The sequence below is a fragment of the Bubalus kerabau genome, chromosome X, assembly GCF_029407905.1.
Source record: "Bubalus kerabau isolate K-KA32 ecotype Philippines breed swamp buffalo chromosome X, PCC_UOA_SB_1v2, whole genome shotgun sequence".
Classification (NCBI taxonomy): domain Eukaryota; kingdom Metazoa; phylum Chordata; class Mammalia; order Artiodactyla; family Bovidae; genus Bubalus; species Bubalus kerabau.
The window spans coordinates 130,332,442-130,355,876 of NC_073647.1; the positions used below are offsets into that span (position 1 = coordinate 130,332,442).

Here is a 23,435-nt window from a genome sequence, read left to right on the forward strand (position 1 = left end):
TTCCAAATAGGAGAAGTGGTACATAAACACTGTATATTGTCACCCTGCTTATTTAACTTATATGCAGAGTACATCATGAGAAACGCTGGACTGGAAGAAGCACAAGCTGGAATCAAGATTGCCGGGAGAAATATCAATAACCTCCGATATGCAGATGACACCAGCCTTATGGCAGAAAGTGAAGAACTGAAGAGCCTCTTGATGAAAGTGAAAGAGGAGAGTGAAAAAGTTGGCTTAAAGCTCAACATTCAGAAAACTAAGATCATGGCATCTGGCCCCATCACTTCATGCCAAATAGATGGGGAAACAGTGGCTGACTTTATTTTTTGGGGCTCCAAAATCACTGCACATGGTGACTGCAGCCATGAAATTAAAAGATGCTTACTCCTTGGAAGGAAGGTTATGACCAACCTAGATAGCATATTCAAAAGCAGTGACATAACTTTGTCAACAAAGGTCTGTGTAGTCAAGGCTATGGTTTTTCCAGTGGTCCTGTATGGATGTGAGAGTTGGACTATAAAGAAACCTGAGCACCAAAGAATTGATGCCTTTGAACTGTGGTGTTGGAGAAGACTCGTGAAAGTCCCTTGGACTGCAAGGAGATCCAACCAGTCCATCCTAAAGGAGATCAGTCCTGGGTGTTCATCGGTAGGACTAATGTTGAAGCTGAAACTCCAATCCTTTGGCCATCTGATGCGAAGAGCTGACTCATTTGAAAAGACCCTGATGCTGGGAAAGATTGAGGGCAGGAGGAGAAGCGGACGACAAAGGATGAGATGGCTAAATGGCATCACCGACTCGATGGACATGAGTTTGGGTAGGCTCTGGGAGTTGGTGATGGACAGCGAGGCCTGGTGTGCTGTGGTTCATGGGGTCACAAAGAGTCGAACACGACTGAGCGACTTCACTTTCACTTTTCACTTTCATGCATTGGAGAAGGAAATGGCAACCCACTCCAGTGGTCTTGCCTGGAGAATCCCAGGGATGGGGGAGCCTGGTGGGCTGCCATCCATGGGGTCGCACAGAGTCGGACACGACTGAAGCGACTTAGCAGCAGCAGCAGCATGCCTGATTCATGTTGAGCTTTGACAGAAAACAACAAAATTCTGTAAAGAAATTATCCTTCAATTAAAAAAAATTATATTTCCACATGAGTGGTGTGATATCTCTCTTTTTCTGACTTCACTTAATATGAAAATCTCAAGGATGTCCACGGTCTCCACTTTTACTCAACATGATTTCAGAAGTACTAGCTGCAGCAAGCAGAGACGATAAATAATGAAAGGATCCAAGTTGGAAAAGAAGTGAAACTGGCACTGTTTGCAGATGGCATGAAACTAGACATAGAAAAGCCTAAAGATGCTACCAGAAAACTACTAGAGCTCATCAATGAATTGGTAAATTTGCAGGATACAAGATTAATACCCAGTGATTTTCTTAATGGAATCTGGGAATGCATCTGTTGCCTCTTGATTTCTCAAAAGCTGCTTCTACTATTATTTTGATATTTTAAGTCAAACCTCTTTCTAAAATTATCAGACCATCCTTTACTGGGATAAAATTCTCTAGCTTTAGATCCTTTACCACCCTTTTGCTTTACAAGCTATATTTTCAATACAAGATAAAAAGGTATTTCACAAAAAGCACAAGGTTTTCACACCTGCTGGTGTAGCTGCAGTGATGGCTTCTTAAATTCCCTTTTCTTTTTCTTACAGTGGTCCTTATGCTGGATTCATTCATCTTGAAATGGTGGCAACCATGATTGCAGACCCAAACTGTGGTACACAACAAGCAATTCAACTTTTTTGCATAATGTCGTGACTTCTCTCTGCTTCTTGAGAGCACTTCCAGCACCACTAGGGGCACTTCATATGAGTCCTATCATTTTATTCAAGGTTTACAATGTATCATAGTAAACAGAATGAGAACTACCTGAAAACCATTGGTGATCAGTTTTTTGAGATCACAATTTACTACTGAAACTGCTCATCAGGGACGAACAGTGCTATTCATGGTCCATAAGTGTGTGTGTCTGTGTGCGTGCACATAACTTTTGATAAATTTCATCTTTTCATATTTGTGTATATTTTATGGTTCAGTTCAGTTCAGTCACTCAGTCGTGTCTGACTTTTGTGACCCCATGAATCGCAGCACATCAGGCCTCCCTGTCCATCACAAAACTCCCAGAGTTCACTCAGACTCACGTCCATCGAGTCAGTGATGCTATTCTAGCCATCTCATCCTCTGTCCTCCCCTTCTCCTCCTGCCCCCAATCCCTCCCAGCATCAGAGTCTTTTCCAATGAGTCAACTCTTTGCATGAGGTGGCCAAAGTACTAGAGTTTCAGCTTCAGCATCATTCCTTCCAAAGAAATCCCAGGGCTGATCTCCTTCAGAATGGACTGGTTGGATCTCCTTGCAGTCCAAGGGACTCTAAGAGTCTTCTCCAACACCACAGTTCAAAAGCATCAATTCTTAGGCGCTCAGCCTTCTTCACAGTCCAACTCTCACATCCATACATGACCACAGGAAAAACTATAGTGTTGACTAAACGGACCTTTGTTGACAAAGTAATGTCTCTGCTTTTGAATATGCTATCTAAGTTGGTCATAACTTTCCTTCCAAGGAGTAAGCGTCTTTTAATTTCATGGCTGCAGTCACCATCTGCAGTGATTTTGGAGCCCAAAAAATAAAGTCTGACACTGTTTCCACTGTTTCCCCATCTATTTCCCATGAAGTGATAAAATAGACTAGCATCTACATAAATTTTATGCATCCATGACAGCTTTTTCTTAATCTTTTTATATTTCTAGGCTATGTGAGTCACCTGTTTTTTCAAGTCATCTCAAATCTCTGAATAGTTTTCCAATGTATTTATTGAAAAAAATTCATCTATATGTGGACCTGCACAGTTCAAATTTGTGTGGTTCAAGGGTCGACTACATACAAAGAAGTGGCAATGCTGAGTCGTACGATAGTTACAGTTGTGATTTTCTGAGGAACCTCCACACTTCTTTTCCATAGTGGCTGTGCCAATTTATATTCCCAGCAACTGTGTGCAAAGGTTCCCTTTTCTCAACACCCTTGCCAAAACGTGTTATCACTTGGCTTTTTGATAATAGCTCTCCCAACAGGTATGAGGTGATCTCTTACTGTGGTGTGGATTATCATCTCTCTGGTGGTTAGTGATGCTGAGCTCCTTTTCATATAGCTGTTGGCCATTTGTATGTCTTCTTTGGAAAATATTTAGGTTCTTTGCTCCTTTTTTAGTTATTTTCAATTAATTAGTCTGTTATTGAGTTGTCTGAGTTCCTTTTATATTAATTTACCAGATATATGGCTTGCAAACTTTTTCTCCTATTCCACCTTTTCATGTAGTTGATTGTTTCCATTGCTATACAGAATCTTTTTAATTTGATGTAGTGCCATTTATTTTTGTTTCTCTTGCCTGTGTTTCTGTTGTCAAATTAAAAACAACAACAACAACAACAAAACTAAAATCCCCAGAACATTGCCAAGACAAATGACAAAGCGTTCTCCCCTATGTTTTCTTCTAACTGTTTTAAGGTTTCTGATCTCATTTTTAAGTCTTAAATCCATTTTACATTTTTTTGAGTATGATGTAAGATACGACTCCAGTTTGATACTTTTCATGCAAATATTCAGTTTTCTCAACACTATTTGTTGACGGAGGATACTGTCTTTTTCACCGTGTATTCTTAGTGCCTTTGTCAAAGATTACTTGACTATATGTGCATGGTTGTATTTCTAGGCTCTATTCTGTTCCATTGGTCTGTGTATCTATGTATATGCTGGTATCATATTGTCTTGAACAAAGGCAAGAAGAGCCAGGCTTCCACCTTTGCTCGTCTTTCTCAACATTATTTTGTCTATCCAAGGTCTTTTGTGGTTTCATAAGAATTTTAGCATTTCTATTTCTCTGGAAAATTCCAGTGGAATTATGACACACAGTACATTAAGTCTGTAGATCACTTTGGGCAGTATGGATATTTTAACAGTATGACTTCTTCCAATCCATATACTTGGGACATCTTTTTATTTGTGTCTTTTCCAATTTGTTCCATCGGTGTCTTGTTGCCTTCAGTGTATAGATATTTCACTTCCTGGATTAAATTTATTTCTAAGTATTTTATTCTTTTTGACATATTTGAAACAGAACTGTTTTCTTAATTTCTTTTTCAGATAGTTTGTTGTCAGTATTTAGAAACACAACTCACTTTTCTGTGTTATTTTGTGTCCTGCACCTTTCTTGAATACATTTCTTAGTACTAACAGTTTCCTGGACACTCAAAACATTCACCCCACTGTCACTTTCCCCTACCAGGAAAGGTCACAATCTCTTTTGGTACCAAGCTGTACCAGCCCCAGACAGGGGGTGATGCCAATAGAGTCAAGTCACTGTGCTTATGCATTGCAAGTGCAGCTGATCTAAGTTTTATGCTTACCTGTGGTACTGCAATTTCTTAATTGGGTTCTAGACCTTCTATAAAGGTTTTTTGTTACTTATACAATTTTAACATCTGGGCTGCTGAGGGGAAACAGGGGCTGGGAATTCCTGTTCCACTGTATTGCAGATGCCACACAGTCAAGACCCTTTTCTTTATTTCCTGATATCAACAATTTCACTTAGTCTTCATTCACATTGGCAAGAAACTCCCAATACGTTTGACATATTATCTTTCTCTGAATCACAGAGATTCAAGGATTTCTGATTCATTATCTGATTCATTATAGAAAATACCAAAAGCTTTATACTTATACTGAAAAACAGTAATAAATGGGATATACTTTGTTCATAAACACAGATACGGGAGTCAAACCTTCAATTACAAGGAAGAATATTTCAATACTATGAAAAAGAAAGCCCTAAGCAGAAAAAGATACATATCCCAGTTACTGAAGTCAAGCAAGAGCAAAAAAAGACATACAATGTATTCCCTTAAGCTCCATCTTGGCACTCAATTACTTGGAATACTTACTTCTCTTTTCAACCTCATGATGAAGGATCTGCACTGGATGTCACTATGTGGGAGGAGCTGGAGGACTTAGATCTGGAACGTGCCCTACCCATGGCAGTAGCACTCTCTCTTAGCTCTCAAGGGCTCTCTCTACCTCATCCTATGATGGAATTCAGGACCTCCGAGGGCTGACAGCAGCAAGTGGACACTACAGAACCCCAGTGGTTCTGGGTGGCTATTTCTTTCACTTCTTATTAAGGGGCTTCACATATATATTTGACAATTCCTACTCTGACCTGAGATTGCCCTCCTTAGACAAAAGGTTTCAAGTCCCTGACAACTATACTATGACAACAGACAAATGCAAGTCTGGCCTTTATACCAGGCCTTCTTCTTCTTCTTGTTGTTGAATTGCTAAGTCATGTCTGACTCTCTTGTGACTCCATGGACTGTACCCCGCCAGGCTCCTTTGTCCATGGGATATTCCAAGGAAGAATTCTAGGCTGGGTTGCCATTTCCTCCTCCAGGGGATCTTCCTGACCCAGAGACTGAGTCGGCCATTTGTATGTCTTCTTTGGAAAATACTTAGGTCAAGAGAGATGTTCAACTTGAGGTCTCTCCCTGGAACCTTCTTATACCTAATATTCCTGGGTGTGCTTTCCTCAGTCCAGATGTATGGGTGTCCCCCTATAAGCCCTTGCCCCTTTGATTAAAGGCTTCTTAGGAAATGCCACATCCCTGAAAAGCCCCGATCAGTTTCCCTACTCCAAACCTTGCAGAGAAGGAGTCCCTGTCCTAGGAGTGATAAGAGATGGGAAATCCATGGCATAAATAAGGGGGCCCAGGTAGAGACCTGTGAGAGAAACAAAACATGGTAACCTGGCCCTCTGTCCTTCAGCCAGACTTCTCAGGCAACCTCTGTTCTAATAAATAAACTTTATATTTTAGATCTAATGATATTTTTTATACAAAAAAATGGTAATGTGATGATTGTTTTGTGAGTCCTTGATCTTTAAGCGTATCTGAAACCTCATATGTATGCATAGATGATCTTATTGCTAGCAAATATTATCTCTTTTTTCCTCTCTTCATATGTCACATTTGTTTTGGCATTATTATTATTATTGCTCTGGCTATGTATTACAATGTAATAGTTCAACCTCAGAGTCTTTCTTCTTATTGCTTCCAATACATTTCACAGTAATGAGAATAAGAAGGGAATTAAGGGTACAAGGTCAGCTCAGGCTTGCAGGAGTGAGAGGGTGAGCTTTAGACTAACTCAGATCAAGGGCCTATGTCACTTACCAGCCATGGAAAAGTTTGTCACATCATTAAACTGAGAGAGCCTTGGACTCTTTAACTGTGAAGGGAGTTTGACAAGCCCTGTCTGGAAAGACTGGTGGCATGTGGTGGTAACTGTAAAGCATCTGTCACATGGCCTGGCAGGCACCATATCCCTCCCTTCTCATGACTGGTGGCTGCACTTTCCAACAAAGATCTCACCTCCCTTAGGCCTGATATCCGGCTTCCCTGGTGGCTCAGCAGTAAAGGATCCGCCTGAGATACAGGAGCTGTAGGAGACGCAGACTCAGTCTCTGGGTCAGGAAGATCCCCTGGAGGAGGAAATGGCAACCCAGCCTAGAATTCTTCCTTGGAATATCCCATGGACAAAGGAGCCTGGCGGGGTACAGTCCATGGAGTCACAAGAGAGTCAGACATGATTTAGCAATTCAACAACAAGAAGAAGAAGGCCTGGTATAAAGATGTGAGGGAGAGCCTTGCCTGACAGTCTTCCCCTGAGCTTTCTAGAACTGACATCAAAGGGGAGGGCATGAATCTCCTTTGTCCCCTCTATTCAGGGATGAGTAGACCCCTCAGTCTCCACTCGAGCTTCACAATTTGACTTCTGATGGGGCCTGGGGAATCCCCTCCTTCTTGACCTGAGGCCTATCTCCTCATAGTAAGACTGATACCTCCCTGTGAGCCTGGAGGAGAAAATAAGAGTGGCCTTATCTAGCCACCCCTACCCGTAGTCTCACAAGAATGAAAGCTGTGGCAAGCTCCTTGAGGATGACACGTGGTTCCTTTCAGGGTCCCAAGTCAGGGTCCCAAATTTGACTCTCAGCCAAGCCCAAGACTCCCCGCTCTGTTGACATGGGACCACCACCATCTGACCAAAACCCTAACTTTCCTGCTACTCCTTGGTCAGAGCTGAAGGGCCCCTTGGCCTGACAACTCTACCTGTGGCCTTCTAGCCTGACAGTAGGGAAGATTCTCTGTGGCCATCCTGGTATGTATGTTGAAACAGTTTTGCCATCCTCACTCTGACATGGAAATAACCTGGAAATATTCACAAATGGGAAATATTCACTGACTTGCCTTAAAGCTTCTCCCCTCAGGCCCCCAATTCCGAGACCCCCAAGGAGGAAGTGGAGTTTGCCTCATCGGGCCACAACAGTCTGTGGTCTTCCGAGGCCAACAGTAGTGGAAGCAATATGTTCTGCCCCCATTGTTTTGAGATGGATGGTCTTTTCAGTCATCAGGGTCCTTACCTTCTGGTACAATCTGGAAATCATCCTTCTGCTGACCTGTGGTCGCTCTGTTTGATCAGGATGAGATTCCATACCTCCATGTGATCCTCTGGGAGGAAGAGAGTAGTACTCACCATGTCAGCAGGCCTAAGTGGCACAGTCTAAGATCTAACGGGGACAGTGCCCTCCGAGGCCCCCTTCTTTCTGAGAGGGATCCTTCATTGTCAGTCAGTGCCATCGATTGAATACTATTAGGAACTGGGTACCCTACATCAGCTAAATGAGGCCTCCCCATTAGCCCAAGGACTTTAAGGCCCTGAAGCCATTCACCTTCAGAAAACAAGGGATAAACTTAGTCTGAAAGCCCTGCCTGTTCCCTCCCAGGGCCCATTACATTTGCAGGACTTTCTAAGAATTTATCTGTAATGGGGTAGTTGCCTGCCGCACTCCTCAGACAAGTGTGCCACTGTCATACCTGGGATTTCCACTCTCTGATGAACAGCCAGCCTATAAACCAAGGTCCTCATCTCCTTGACACCAACCAGGCAGAAGTCACGGGGCCCTTGAGCTGGCCAGCACTTACCTATGCCTCCCAGGGCTAACTGGAGAAGATGAGCTAAGTGTAGTCCTGTTGGCTGTGAGTTGAGGGGCTTCCATATCCACACCCTGGGTCTTCACTTTGACTATGCACCCTTCCTGGGGCCCTATTCTCTGCTGATCTGAGGCTGAGGGCTCTGCTGATTCCCAAAATCCCTACCTTCCCGGGACCTGAGTTGAAAGTGTTAACCACAGCAGCCCGGATTGTTCTGGACTTCATATACTTGCCAATAAGGACAAGTATATCTTTACAGGTTCCTACTATGGAGCTGCATCTTTCCATCAGCCTCATTCAGGTTAATCACTGTCATTTCTGAGAGATTGATCCTCTCTGCTCTACCAACCTCAGAACTCTGCACCAAGACCAAGTTTCTTAGGTCTCTGAGAAGCCTGAAGAATAAGCGAGGCCATGCTTAGCCCAACAGTTCTGAGATCCCCTGTGACTGAGAGCAGCTGGGAGTGCTGTTCCAGTGACCAACCTCCATATTCTGGGGTGTTGCTCTCCTCAGTCCTCCTACATGGGGCCCTCATCTTGCTTTGTGTCTTGGATTAAAGGCTTCTGGGGAAATTCCACATCTCTGCAAACTCTTGAACTGTGTTTGCTCTGCAATGCTACGGAGAATGAATGGGTCCCTGTCCCAGGAGTGATAGGAGATGGAGAAGCTACAGCCCAAGGCAGGAGTTCCAGGATAGGTGGTCATCCATCAGAGAAAAAAAGTACATAAATCTATCTCATCAGCCAGGTGAAGATTCTCATGTCATTTCTGTTCTGGTAGATTTACTTTCTACAGACAAGAGACTGTAAGCATGGTATGGAGAGCCCTTGGTCTTCAGAGCTTATCTAACATGGCCAATGCACATGCTAATACTGTCACCGAATAGTGTCTCTTTCATTTATCTATGAATAATGAATAAGGGATACGCATTTCTGGTTAAATATATTTGGTATTCTTACTGCTCTGGCTACACATTCTGATCCAGGAGCTTGAGCACAAGGACATTCTTTTTTATCACCTAGGACAAATTTTGAAGTACTGAGAAAAACACTGAAATAAAAGATACAGGGTGGGGACTTTCCTGGTGGTCCAGTGGCTAACACCTTAGGCTCCCAATGCAGGGGGCCCAGGTTCTATCCCTGGTCAGGGAAGTAGACCCCATGTGCTGCAACTAACATCTAGCACAGCCAAATAAATAAGAAAAAGGACAAGTGAAAAGTGAAAGTGAAGTTGCTCAGTCGTGTCCGACTCTGTGACCCCATGGGCTATAGCCTATCAGGCTCCTCTGTCCATCAGATTTTCCAGGCAAGAGTACTGGAGTGGGTTGCCGTTTCCTTCTCCAGGGGATCTTCCCAACCCAGGGATCTAAATAGGGTCTCCTGCATTGCTGGCAGAGGCTTTTACCATCTGGACTTCCCTGGGCCATCAGGGAAGTCCAAAAGAGAGAATTACCATGTGAAAGTGAAAGTCACGTCCGACTCTTTGCGACCTCATGGACTGTACAGTCCATGGAGTCCATGGAATTCTCCAGGCCAGAATACTGGAGTGGGTAGCTTTTCCCTTCTCCAGGGGATCTTCCCAACCCAGGGATCGAACTCAGGTCTCCCGTGTTGCAGGAGGATTCTTTACCAGCTGAGCCACAAGGGAAATGAAATATCAAATGTTAAAAGTACTTGTTTAAAAGACAAGACAAGGGTATGTCTCAGGGTCGGGGGAGAAGAACAGTATGTACGCTAGAGTAGTTTAGGGCAGGAGTCTAGTCCTAGGTCTGTCATTTACCAGCCTTAAGTATTTTGGCACAAAACCAAACTCTAACTCTATGAGCCTTGGGCTCTCTCCTGTGAAGTGACTTTGATAAACCCTGCCTTGTCAGACTGGTGGAATATATGTATTTATGGAAAGCATCTGTCACAGCACCTGTCTCTATTGAGAAATTAGGGGCAATCGCAGTTATTACGATGATCTTCACCTCAGATGTTACATCAGCTGGGTTTCTTTTCTTTTTTTGCATCTATCAGATGTCAGAAACTATGCAGCATTCTAACTGAAAGAAAAAAAAAAATGACCCAACCTCCCCAATCAGCCAAAATTCTGCTTAGCAATGAAACCAAAGTAATATATTCTCTCCACCCGCTCTTTACCCTGCTTCTTTTTTGTTCTTCTTGAAGTAGAGAGTCTCTCAGCCTCTTCCATAGAATGACAGCTTCCCTGGAAACTATAATTGAATGGGCAGAAACTGGGAGTTTCTTTGACTAAACATCGCCAATACAGGCATGAAAGACTTCTTAAAAGCAGATGCTCAATTAATGTTTGTGTAAAAAAAGAGCCACAAATAAATCATTTGCTTTAATTTATATTCTCAAACATTCTTGAAAACCATAAGCAGATCCAAGCATATATCTTTTATATTTACAAAAAGGGAGACTAAACAGAGAGTAAAGCAAACCAAAACTTGAAGAACTTTTGGCTATCTCTCTATGTATCTATGTTCTGAGCTTCTATTAGTGTGGTGTCTTTCACATTTCTAAGGATATTCTTATCCTAAAGTGATGTTATTCTCATCCGGGATCGCAAAAGTGATATGAGCATTTCCAATATGCATTTCAAAAAACAAAATTGTTACTCATAAATGTGGCAAACAGCAAACTGTGTGTGACCCATTTTACTCAAATACTTGTATCATGAACCTAAATAAACTTTCTGTTGAAAAAAGAAAGAACTGAAAACTAGGGGGGGAAAAATCAACAGGAACACAAGTTGACAGGCTTTTCTGACCACAAAGTGAAGAACGGCCTTCAGACCACACTAGGGGCGAGATGAGTGGCTGGATACGGCCCCAGCGTGGGCACTGGCTGAGGCAGAAGGGCCAGCGCTGGCTGCAGTAGAAATGCCAGGCCTGGCTGAGGCAAGATACTGAGCCTGGGCTGCAGCAGAAGGGCCATCCCAGACCGAGGCAGACATGCCTGCAGTAACCCAGGCAGACATGCCAGCCATGCCCGAGGCAGAAGTGGCAGCCATGCCCGAGGCAGAAGTGGCAGCCATGCCCGAGGCAGAAGTGGCAGCCATGCCCGAGGCAGAAGTGACAGCCATGCACGAGGCAGAAGTGGCAGCCATGCACGAGGCAGAAGTGGCAGCCATGCCCGAGGCAGAAGTGGCAGCCATGCACGAGGCAGAAGTGGCAGCCATGCACGAGGCAGAAGTGGCAGCCATGCCCGAGGCAGAAGTGGCAGCCATGCACGAGGCAGAAGTGGCAGCCATGCCCGAGGCAGAAGTGGCAGCCATGCACGAGGCAGAAGTGGCAGCCATGCCCGAGGCAGAAGTGGCAGCCATGCCCGAGGCAGAAGTGGCAGCCATGCCCGAGGCAGAAGTGGCAGCCATGCACGAGGCAGAAGTGGCAGCCATGCCCAAGGCAGAAGTGGCAGCCATGCCCAAGGCAGAAATGCCAACCCTGGCTGCAGCTCTGGCCCCGGTGCTCTCTACTTCCTGTCTGAAAGACTCCTCATATTGCGCCAGGAAGGCATCAGTGACCGTATCATTGACCTTGGCCAAAAACTCCATGACTTTATTCTTGATGGTTTCTGTAAGCGCTTTAGGACCCCATAGGAACTCACAGCGAGGGGGATTGCTGCCGGGTACCTGGCGGTACTCCAGGTACTCTTCCCGCACCAGATCTTCTGTGATGAGCTTCCTGGTGTCTCCAAAGATGAAGTGCCTTCTTCCATCATAGATGCCCAGAATATTCAGGAACTTCCAGATGTGCTCCTCAGAGATACGGGGGCCATTCAGGTAGATGAAACTCAGCAGAGGCATCAGAAGACCATTCTTCGGCAGCCCCAAGTCACCTCTCATAGACTCACTGTCGCTGAAATCTAGGTTGCTCACCAGGGTATAGCACTGACTGTTGGGTCTAACTTCCTTCAGCACCAGGCCAAACACAACCTCCATGTGCTCAGAGGCCCTGCTGAGGATCTCTGGGAATTGCTTCATGTAACTTCCACTGATTGCCTTCAGCATTTCAGACTTCTTAATGAGCTCCCTCTTCTTATACTTACACAGCATATGCTGCACCAACACCTGTGCCTTCTTGGTCAGAAGATCTCTGTGAGAGCTCGCCGCAGCAGCTGAGGCCTGGGAGGAATTTTCACGTTCCTGAACTTGGCCCTTGGCACCTACACCAGATCTCGAGCGTGCTGCGCCACCACCACCAGATCTCGAGCCTGCTGTGCCACCACCACCAGATCTCGAGCCTGCTGCGCCACCACCACCAGATCTCGAGCCTGCTGCGCCACCACCGCCAGATCTCGAGCCTGCTGCGCCACCACCACCAGATCTTTTGGGTATAGCACCTGCAGCAGCACTGGTGGTGCCTTGGGCTCCCTGAGGCCCCTTGGGGGTGCCAGCAGCAGACGAGCTTGACGGAGCGCTCTCTGAATCAGGAGGGGAGAAGGAAGTGGTCTCTTCTCCCCGAGATGTGGTGGCCTGATCATGAAGACCCTGGGTCTCAGACCGGGCCTGGTGACGTTTCTCACGAGCACGGACCTTACTCTTCTGCCCACGGGGCATGATGGCTGTGGTCAGGGACCGCAGGCAGGATTCTGGGCCAGTAGACAGGAGATTGGGGCACCTGGAAGATGGAGAATGAGGTGACATGAGCACTTTAAAACAGGGAGACTCTACCTTGGCCTAATCAAAGGCCACCTCTGCAGGTGTCCTTGAGGACACTGCCCTAGGAATCCACAAGCCTCCTGTTTTCCTGCTCACCTGTCCCCACAGAATCCCACAGAGGAAGAACAGAGGCCTTAGACTTTTCCTCTGCATCCTCTCAGCCCTGCTTTGGATTTACTGACGTGACAGCAGGTCCCGGCAGTGGGGTCCTCTCAGCTCATCTTTCGTATTACCATGTCAAGTCCTGGCGGAGCCTGGGCACCCTTCTCTCTGCTACTCTGATACAGACACTTTAGACCTCCACATGATCCAGAAGCAAGTGAAAGGATACCTCAGTCCACCTCCCTCCAAGGGGATACCCAGTGCTGAGAGCTCAGTAGGGTTTTTTCCATCCCAAGTTCACTGGGATCATCATTCAAGGTCCTTACCTTGGCTCCTTAAAACATCGGGCACCATTCTCCATTTGCTGACTGGTGGCTGCACCTTCAGACTAGACATTTCCCCTCCCCTACACTTGCTATAAAGCAGTGAAGTAGATGCTCAACCTGACAGTCCTTCCCTGAGATTTTCTGGGCTGAAATCCAAGGGTTGGGATAAATGCATTGAGTACTCACTCAGGTTCCTCAACTGGGCTCCTGGCAGAGAAGCTCCACTTTCTCCTGACTTGATGCCTGTGTGATAGTAAAAGCCAATCACTCTGTGTCCCAACAGGAGGAAGTAAGATGACCTTACCTTACCAAACAGTCTTCTAAGAACAGTTGCTGTTACAGGCAGGTTGATGTCCCTGTGGTCCGACACAGATCCCAATTCAAGGCCTATAGTAGTTTTTTGCTTCTCTTTTCTTCTCTATGTCTTTTTAAAATTAAATGTATTTACTATTGATTGGAGGATGATCACTTTACAGTATTGTATTTGCTTCAGCCACACATCAGTATGAATGAACCATAGGTATAGCTTATGTCCCCTCCCTCTTGAAACTCCCTCGCACCTCCCACCGCATCCCACTCCTCTAAGCTATTACAGAGCACTGAGTTTGAGCTCTCTGTGTCATATGACTAATTCCCACTGGTTATCTATTTTATATATGGTAATGCGTATGTTTTCAATGTTACTCTCTCAGTCTGTCCCTCCCTCTCTTTCCCCCACTGTGTCCACGAGTGTGTTCTCTATATCTGCATCTCCACTGCTGCCCTGCAAATAGGTTCATCAGTACCACCTTTCTGAAATCCATGTATATGTGTTAATATACAATATTGGCTTTCCTCTTTCTGACTTAATTCACTCTGCATAAAAAATTAGGACTAAAATTACCACATCAGCCAACAATCCCATTACTGTGCATATACCGAGGAAACAGTAACTTACAAAACACTTGTACTCTAATGTTCGTTGCAGCACTCTTTACAATAGCCAGTACATAGAAGCAACCAAGGCCTACATTTGACTTATGACAGGGTTTAAAATTTCTCAATCTGCTGACCACACACCTCGGACCAGGGTGGAGTGGTCTGAGGGGAGTTGCTTTTCCCCTTTGGCCTGCAGTGGGAACCGCCATGTATTCTTGAGGTCTCAAAGGGATGATGACAAGGAGGATGTGGTCTGAATGATGTGGTGAGGAATATCCCCACAGCCCCTGAGGTTCTCACCATCCCACAAGGGAACCTGAAACTCTCCCTTCCCAACCTGAGGCTCCCCGCTTTAACCTGGTCTCTCACTTCCCTGAGATGATCTGGGAAATGTCATGTCAAAATGCCCGCTTCTCCCAGTCCTCAAAATAGGACTGGCGCTTTCTGTGACTCTATTTCTTATGGGAGGAGCCCCCATCCTCACTCAGCGTCACAGCCATTAATATTGTTGGGGACTAGGTCCCTTTGTTGAACTGGGTTTATTCCATTACAACAGGGCTCTCACTTCCCCAAAACCACCTCCAGTGGACACCAGGGGGCACCACAGTTGGCCAGCTCTACCCGGGGTATCCTAGAGCCCAGTACAGGGGGGCCGCTCAGTGTGGCCCCCTTGGCGGGGTCGAAGTCCGCTCATCAGCCCTCAGGGCCCTCCTCTAAGTCCTAGAGCTCCTCCGGGGGTAGAAACCGGGCCTACCACCACAGACCAACGCCTTAGCCTGAGACACTCTAGACCACATTCAGCCGATAGCTCCGAGGGACCTGTAAGAGCCATATCACAGGGGTGGGATGTGGATGGGTCACTTTTATTACTGGGAGGGTTGGGAAAGTCCCTTCAGCTCCATTCAGGTCCTCACCTTGGTTCTGGACGAGTCCTGGATAGTAAGTCTCCGCCAAACGGTCACCGCAGTTACTAGTCAATCCGCAGGCTTTCAAAGCGGAAGTGGAGGGGAGCTGCGTAAGGTCCTACGTGGGGTCTCTCAGGGATAACGGCAGGGACAGCGTGTTACGGGAACCCCAGTAGCTCAATATTCATCCGTCCTTGGGTCCTCCGCAGGCTTTCAAAGCGGAAGTGGAGGGGAGCTGCGTAAGGTCCTACGTGGGGTCTCTCAGGGATAACGGCAGGGACAGCGTGTTACGGGAACCCCAGTAGCTCAATATTCATCCGTCCTTGGGTCCTCCGCAGGCTTTCAAAGCGGAAGTGGAGGGGAGCTGCGTAAGGTCCTACGTGGGGTCTCTCAGGGATAACGGCAGGGACAGCGTGCTACGGGAACCCCAGTAGCTCAATATTCATCCGTCCTTGGGTCCTCCGCAGGCTTTCAAAGCGGAAGTGGAGGGGAGCTGCGTAAGGTCCTACGTGGGGTCTCTCAGGGATAACGGCAGGGACAGCGTGCTACGGGAACCCCAGTAGCTCAATATTCATCCGTCCTTGGGTCCTCCTTGTGCAGTGTATCAAAGCCCAGGATGCCCCCTCCTATGAACCCGAGTCTTCCAGCTCCCAAACAAAGCCCTTGCCTTCCCAAGTGCCTAGAGGTGGGAGGCCAGCTCTGCTCTGAGCATCTCTGCTTGTCAGGTGGGTTGCCACTCTGTGAGCCTCCTTCGTTGGGGGAGAGATCCTCTCACTAGCACTGATGGTCTTCACCTTATGTCCGGTTATGTTCAAGACATCCCCATCTGCAGATCTGGGTTCTGATCTGGCTAGAGGAGACTCAGCCCTCCCTAAGATCACACAGGTTGAATGAGCGGACCACTCAGAAGTAGCTCCTGTGGGCTTCTCAGGGATAAGAATTTACAGAATTCTGTTTGGCTCCCTCTGCAGGGGTCCCCGCTAACACTCAGCATGGCATGTGAGGTGCTCCTTGGATTCAGGTCCCTCGCTCTGTGAAACTGCAGCTGATTGTATTAGACAGAGGTCTCACCTCGCTAAAACTTTCTAGACTGAAATCAACTGGACATCTGTGCCCAGAGCTTCCTGGGGACCACAGCATCAGTGATTTTCCAGGGCCTCCTTTTATAGGGTGTGCTACTGTGAGTCCACTTTCAGGTCTTCACATTGACATATGACGAATCCTGTAACTCCACTCTCTGTTTTATGAAGCTTCTTGTCTGTCTTACATCAAGGTCCTAGTCTCCTGAGAATTCCAAGTTGGAAGTCAGGATGATCCTCATGTGATCCTAGTCCATCAGGGCCTCTGAGAATAGACAGTGGGGATGCAACTTGAGTCCTTCTGATTCCTCTTGCTTAGCATCCTCACTACATCTACCACAGCCTGGGACTGCTCCTTCTACTGAGCTAAGATTCCTCTTCTTAGTCTTTGGGTGACCACTATTTTCAGGGGTGATTGTCTCCTCAGTCCTCCTTCATGGAGGTTCCCTTATCAGCTTCTGTCCCTCGATTAAAGACTTCAGGGGGAATGCATATTCCTACAAACAGTGAGCGGTTACCCTCTAGCAAATCTTGGAGAAAATGGGTCTCAGTCCCAAAAGTGATGTAAGATGAGGAAAATGCAGCAGAAATTAAGGAACTCAGGACATATGTTATGATGTCAAAGAGATAGAGGGGATATATTCCTGCTCTTCAGCCAGATTTAGGGTGTCTGCTTAATCGCTCAGTCATGTCCCACTCTTTGGGACCCCATGTACTGTAGCCTGCCAGGCTCCTCTGTCCATGCAGAATCTCCAGGCAAGAATACTGAAGTGTGTTACGTGCCCTCCACCAGGGATTGTGCCCAACCCAGAGACCGAACCCAGGTCTCCCGCATAGCAGGCGCATTCTGTACCATCTGAGTCACCAAATTTAGGGTAGTTCTAAAATATTTACTCTCGGCACCTCCCTGTTGGTCCAGTGGTTATGTGCTCCCAATGCAGGGGTCCTAGGTTTGATCCCTCGTCAGGTAACTTGATCCCACATGCCACAACTAAAAATCTCACGTCCAACAACTAAGAGTTCTCGTGCCACAACTAAAATCTCACATTCCACAACTAAAGAGCCTGCATGTGGCAACAAATATTCCAAGTGTCACAACTAAGACCCAGAGCAGTCAAAAAATAAATAGAAGTAACTATTTTTAATTAAAACAAATAAAATGTTTACTTTCTACATAGAAGGATAGCGCCAGATAATCTTGTAAGCCCTCGATCACTTGAGGGTGTCTGAATTTGCACATGCAGGTGATCATTTGCTAACTGAGCACTATCTTCTTCTCTCCTTTATTCACACCTCTTAATTATTATGGTGTTTGTATTGTCTTGGCTATGTATTCCATCCCAGTGTTTTCATCACAGAGTCCTTTCTGTCACTCAAGATACATCTTGGAGTGCTAGAAGACAGTGAATTAACTGACTCATGAGCACCTCAGGCCGGGACAAGTGGAACGGTACATGCTCTGGACCAATTCAGAAAAGCGCTCTAGTCCCAGCTCTGCCTCTTATCAGTTGTGAGGACTTGGGTCCATCCCCAAAATCGGGGAGCCTCAGGTGAAGTGGCTTTTGTAGGGCTAGTGGCATGTAGCTAAAGCACCTGGACCACACTGAGACTTTACACAATATCTGTTTTTACTATAAGTATGATTAGTTTCATCCTGGAGGATACCACCGACCCTGAGGAATTTTTTAAATCCAGGAGATGTCAGAGAATCTGTGGCATTCTCGGACATGAAACACCAAATCAGTCCAAAATGCTGTTTAGAAAGATCTTTCATTTCCACCACTAGATCGTATTTTGAGTGTGGGGGTACTTTTTTAACTGAACGAAATTCAAAGAATCTAAATTTGATTCTGAGACTAATTCTGTCTTCCTTCCCGGCTGCTCTTTCATCTGTACAACTCCTAGAGACTTTCTTAGTGGTCCAGGGGTTAAGACTGCACTCCCAATGTAGGAGGCCTGGGTTCCACTGCTGATCAGGGGACTAGGTCCCACAGGCCACAGCTTCGCTGCAACTAATAGTTCAAATGCCACAACTAAAGATCCTCTATGCCACAACTGAAGAACTCTCAGGCTGCAAGGAAGATCAAGGATCCTGCGTGCCAAAGATAAGACCAAGCATAGCCAAATAAATAAGTAACTAAAATAAGCCCCTATCAATTTCATCATCACCTAAAAGAGACTCACCTCACAGACTTTGGTAGAATTATCAACGTAGCCAAAAATGCTGAATGGAATGCCCTTTCAATAAAATGAGCTCTGTTTCCATGAGTCACAGCACAGTGTCAGCCCACTGGCTTCTGAGTTTCCGGTTTCTTTCCATTATTATATTTATTGCACAGAATCTCCTTGGAGATGATGTGCACGAAACATCTAGGTTGTGCACTGTGTTCACGGGCACTGGGGCAGGAGCACAGGGCACATTCCATCCCCACCCCAGGGGGGATTTCTCTCTGGTCTACTCGTGTTGCTGTTTTGTCCCTCGGTCATGAATGACCCTTTTCTACCCCATGGACTGAACAGATTGCTCTGTCCATGGGATTCTCCAGGCAAAAACACTGCATTGGGTAGCCATTTCCTCCTCCAGGGGCAGCTTCCTGACCCAGGGATTGAACCCATGTCTCCTGCATTGGTGGGCGGGTTCTTTACCACTGAGCCATCTGGGAAGCCCCATAAATTCCAAAGCATTTGTTCAGGGTAGTTTTCCATTCCAGGCTTAATTCTCTCAACTTTGAGACCCGCCATCTGAGGGTCTGACCCCTATTCAGTGTTTCCACAGCCTCCCTGGTGGGCTCGCCCTGTAGCCTAACTTAAAACTACCTTCCGCTGCCAGACTTTTATTGTCCTAAAGTCTCCAAGTGCCTTGCCTCAGTGTATTTACACTAGACTCCTCATGAGGAAGCCCTCAATCCCCTCACCTCCTTACACCTCATTTTTATTAGGCCCCTAGATCTCAGTTCACCAGCTACTTTATATGAATGCTGCTCTTAGACTCTAGAATTCTATAAGAAGGGGTTGAGTTTATTTTTCTTAGCATCCCCAAAACCACCCAGAAGCCTTCCAAAGAGCAGATGCTAAATTGATATTTGAACAATTACAGTGCAAGTGTGCAAGAAAGCAATTTACTGGGATTTCACTTCTCCCACAGTCTTAAATAAGCGAAGCCAATCCAGGTAAATAAACTTCAATTTTACAAAGAAAGACTAAAGCAAATAAAACAAACGAAGAAGTGAATACTTCTTAAAATTTTTTTCTGTATCTGATAATCACACAGACTTCACTGTGGAAAAATTTCCATATTCACAAAAAAATCCATATTGCAATATCATGTTATCTTGTTCCGAATGACAAGAAATGATTCAAGGATTTCAGTCTGTGCTATGTAATACAAAAATCCTTAGTTTTCAACTGGATAATCTGCAGTACATGTCAAAGCCGTGCCATTAGTATACTTGGACTCTGAAGCTAAACACGTTTAATTAAAAGGAACAATACTTAAAAACAGAAACAAGAAAAACCTCCAATTTGTGCATATTGTATAGGAACACAAATAAATATGTTATATGCTGAATTTCCATGAGCCCCACCATGGCCCTCCTCTTGTGGGAAGATTGCCTGCTTTCTTGAAAAGCAATGTGAAGTATCTGCTCAGACTTCACTAGGGGTGGGAGGAAACTTGGACATGCTCCAGAAAGTGCACTGGCCCTGGCACCATAGGAGCCCTGGCTGCAGCTCTGGCTCTGGCTCTCTCTTCTTCAGCTCTCAAAGCCTCCTCATACCAGAATGGGAAGGCACTGGACTTGGTATCATCGACATTAGCCCCAAACTCCCACATTCTTTTATATATCTATATCTATCATGGAAGCACTCCAGATTACTTTACAAAATTGTACTCATTCCTTTTTATAGCTTCGTAGTCCTCCACTCTGTGGATATATCATGTTCCCTCAATTAACGTGGGCATAGTCATTTACGTATTTTCATATGGTTGTGGATGTCTCTTCAGAGTTAATTTCTGAAAACACTGAATTACTGGCTCAAATGTAAAAGCACATTTAATTTTCTGACATTACCAAATTGTATTTATGCTCTAATCTCATTCTTTGACATGTAGCTCTCAACTAATGAGATCAGTATATTCTCTAACACTATATACAAAAGTAAACTGAAAAGGGATTAAAGACCTAGCTATAAGACTGGAAACCATAAAACTCTTAGAAGATAATATGAGCAGAACACCTTTTGACATAAATCATAGCAATAGTTTTTTGGATCTGTCTCCTAGCAATAGTTTTTTGGATCTGTCTCCTAAAGCTAGGGAAATAAAAGCAAATTAAAGTTAAAGGCTTTTGCACAGCAAAGGAAACCATCAACAATATGAAAAGCCAACCTACTATATTGGAGAAAATACTTGCCAATGATATAATCAATAAGGGGTTAATATCCGAAATAAATAAATAGTTGATATAACAGTTTTTAAAAAATCAAGAAAAAGATGGGCAGAAGACTTAAATACACATCTTTCTAAAGAAGACAAACAGCTGGCTAAGAGGCACATGAAAAGATGTTCAACATCGTTAATCATCATATGAATGCAAATTTAAACCACAATGAGGTATTATCTAATACCTATCAGAAAGGCTATCATCCAAAAGGAACAGAAGTAACAAATGTTGGTGAGCATGTGGACAAGATCTGTACACTGTTGGTGGGAATGTCAATTGGTGCAGCCACCATGGATAACAGTAAGGAGGGTCCTCAAAATCTAAAACCAGAACTAACACATGACCCAGAAAACCCACTCCTGAGTGTATATCTGAAAAAAAGAAAAAAAAAAAAAGAACCCACTAATTTGGATGGTCTCCGTCAGGTACTCGATGCTTGTCTGAGTCTAAGGGTTTCCACTGCTTGTCTCCCCTTCCCCTCCAGCCTCATCTACTCTCTGCCAGTGACTCCACCCCAGTCCAACCTTCCTGTTTATTAAGAAGGCACCTGTGACTGGCAGAACCAGTGTGAGATGAAGAGATAGCCCTTCCCAGCCACCAGATAATCAGGAGTTTTGGCCGGACCTTTGAGCACACACTGAGAGAGTGAGGAGTCAGACAAAAAGCACAGACTGTGGTGCCGAAATGGATTAATAAGGAACTTAGTGATGTGGCCATGGACCCTCCAGCACAATATTCTTCAGGTCCAGTTGGGGATGATACATTTCATTGGCAAACCACAATTATGAAAAAGAACAGCAGCCCATATTGAGGCAGTGTATTCTCTCTTACAATTCATTTCCCTAAAAACTACCCCTTCACACTACCTAATGGTGCATTTGCAACAGAATTTATCCTCCAGACATGAACACTAATGGCAACACTCAGTTCACTACTCTAAGATCACTGTGGTCTCTTGCTTTCATGATCTCTAAAGTTCTGGTATCCATTTGTTCACTGCTATGTGATCCGAACCCAGATGATAGCCTAAACAGTGCCAGAGGTTGCATAGATTTATAAAACAGAAATAAGTACAAAAGAATTTTTCAGGAATGTACTCAGAAGTATGCCATGATAACCTGATTTAAAGCTTGAATAAAGTTTCATTTCAGTTTAGTCGCTCAGTTGTGTTCAACTCTTTGTGACCCCATGAATTGCAGCACGCCAGGCCTCCCTGTCCATCACCAACTCCTGTATTTCACTCAAACTCACATCCATCGAGTCGGTGATGCCATCAGCCATCTCATCCTCTGTCCTCCCCTTCTCCTCCTTCCCCCAATCCCTCCCAGCATCAGAGTCTTTTCCAATGAGTCAACTCTTCACATGAGGTGGCCAAAGTATTGGAGTTTCAGCTTTAGCATCACTCCTTCCAAAGAAATCCCAGGGCTGATCTCCTTTAGAATGGACTGGTTGGATCTCCTTGTAGTCCAAGGGTTAGACTCTCAAGAGTCTTCTCTAATAGCGCAGTTCAAAAGCATCAATTCTTCGGTGCTCATCTTACTTTAAATTACTGCTAAAAATGAAAAAAAAAAAAACCCACTAATTTGTAAGATCCACACACACACTATGGAATATTACTCAGTCATAAAAAAGAATGAACTTTTGTCATTTTCAAGAACATGGATTGATTGGAAGGCATTATGTTAACTGAAATATGTGAGATAGAGGAAGACAAATGCTGTACAATACCATTTATATGGAGAATTAAAAAAAAAACAGACTAGGGAGATGAAGCAGACTGACAGATACAGAGAACAAGCTAGTAGTGGTTACCAGGGGAGAGCAGCAAGGGGGAGGGTAAGGGCAGGGATAGAAGATTAAGAGGTGCAAACTCATACGTATAAAATAGATAAGCTACAAGGATATATTGCAAAAACAAGGGGGATATAGTCAATATTTTATAAAAACTATAAATTGAACATAACATTTACAAATTGTGAATCACTTTGTTGTGTCCCTGAAACATAAAATATTGTACATCAACTATGAAAATGAAGTGAAAGTGTTAGTTGCTCAGTCTTGTTCAAGTCTTTTTGACCCTAAGGACGGTAGCCCGCCAGGCTCCTCTATCGATGGAATTCTCCAAGTAAGAATTACCCACTGGAGGGGGAAACTATTCCCTTCTCCAGGGGATCTTCCTGACTAAGTGATCAAACCCAGGTCTCCTACATTGCAGGCAGATTCTTTGCCATCTGAGCCACCAGGAAAGACCACAACAACTATAGCTCGCTTTAAAAACATATATATTCTCTCAGGAACTTTCACATGTACAATACAGTATTATTAACTATGTGCTTCCCTGGTGGCTCAGTGGTAAAGAATCTGCCTGTTGATGCAGGAAATGCGGGTTCAATTCCTGGGTTGGGAAGATGCCCTGGAGGAGGACATGGCAATGCAATCCACTATTCTTGCATGGAAAATTCCAGACAGAGGAGGCTGGTAAGCTACAATTCATGGGGTTGCAGAGAGTAGGAAACCACTTGGCGACTTAACAACAGCAATGATTAACTACAGTGACCATGCTATACATTATATCCCTGCTGCTGCTGCTACGTCGCTTCAGTCGTGTCCGACTCTGTGCGACCCCATACACGGCAGCCCACCAGGCTCCCCCGTCCCTGGGATTCTCCAGGCAAGAACACTAGGGCTTCTTATTTTGTAAGTGAAAGTTGTGAATGTCTATGCCATTTGGTCATTTACACCCATTTCATTCATCCTCCAACCCCTTCTTGTGGCAACCGCCAATCTGCAACATGATGGACCTAGAGATCATCATACTGACTGAAGTGACTCAGACAGAGAAGGAGAAATATTATATGACATATATTAGATGTATAATTTAAAAAGAGATGATACAA

At 45.0% G+C, this 23,435-nt stretch overlaps 1 protein-coding gene and 1 pseudogene across 1 annotated transcript; one reads left to right on the forward strand and one right to left on the reverse strand.

The window, feature by feature from the left end:
• Positions 1 to 10,434: 10,434 nt before the first annotated feature.
• LOC129638763 (melanoma-associated antigen B2-like) lies at positions 10,435 to 15,223 on the reverse strand. The gene is made up of 5 exons (XM_055563419.1): positions 15,027 to 15,223; positions 13,381 to 13,437; positions 12,427 to 12,725; positions 11,544 to 12,318; positions 10,435 to 11,159 (listed from the first exon to the last, which is right to left on the reverse strand). Exons 3-5 carry the CDS (start codon positions 12,662 to 12,664, stop codon positions 10,907 to 10,909), a joined length of 1,266 nt encoding a protein of 421 aa, XP_055419394.1. The 5' UTR covers positions 12,665 to 12,725; positions 13,381 to 13,437; positions 15,027 to 15,223; the 3' UTR covers positions 10,435 to 10,906.
• Positions 15,224 to 20,828: 5,605 nt separating this feature from the next.
• Positions 20,829 to 22,086, forward strand: LOC129640179 (ubiquitin-conjugating enzyme E2 D3-like; annotated as a pseudogene).
• The last annotated feature ends 1,349 nt before the right edge of the window (positions 22,087 to 23,435 follow it).

Bases quoted from the DNA above. Each gene is read 5' to 3' on its own strand.
- LOC129638763 (XM_055563419.1), bottom strand. From the start codon at position 12,664: ATGCCCCGTGGGCAGAAGAGTAAGGTCCGTGCTCGTGAGAAACGTCAC. The intron at 12,319-12,426 runs GTGGTGGTGGCG...GTGGCACAGCAG, and splicing joins TGCTATACCCAAAAGATCTG to GCTCGAGATCTGGTGGTGGT. The intron at 11,160-11,543 runs CATTTCTGCCTT...GGGCATGGCTGC, and splicing joins AGAGCTGCAGCCAGGGTTGG to CACTTCTGCCTCGGGCATGG.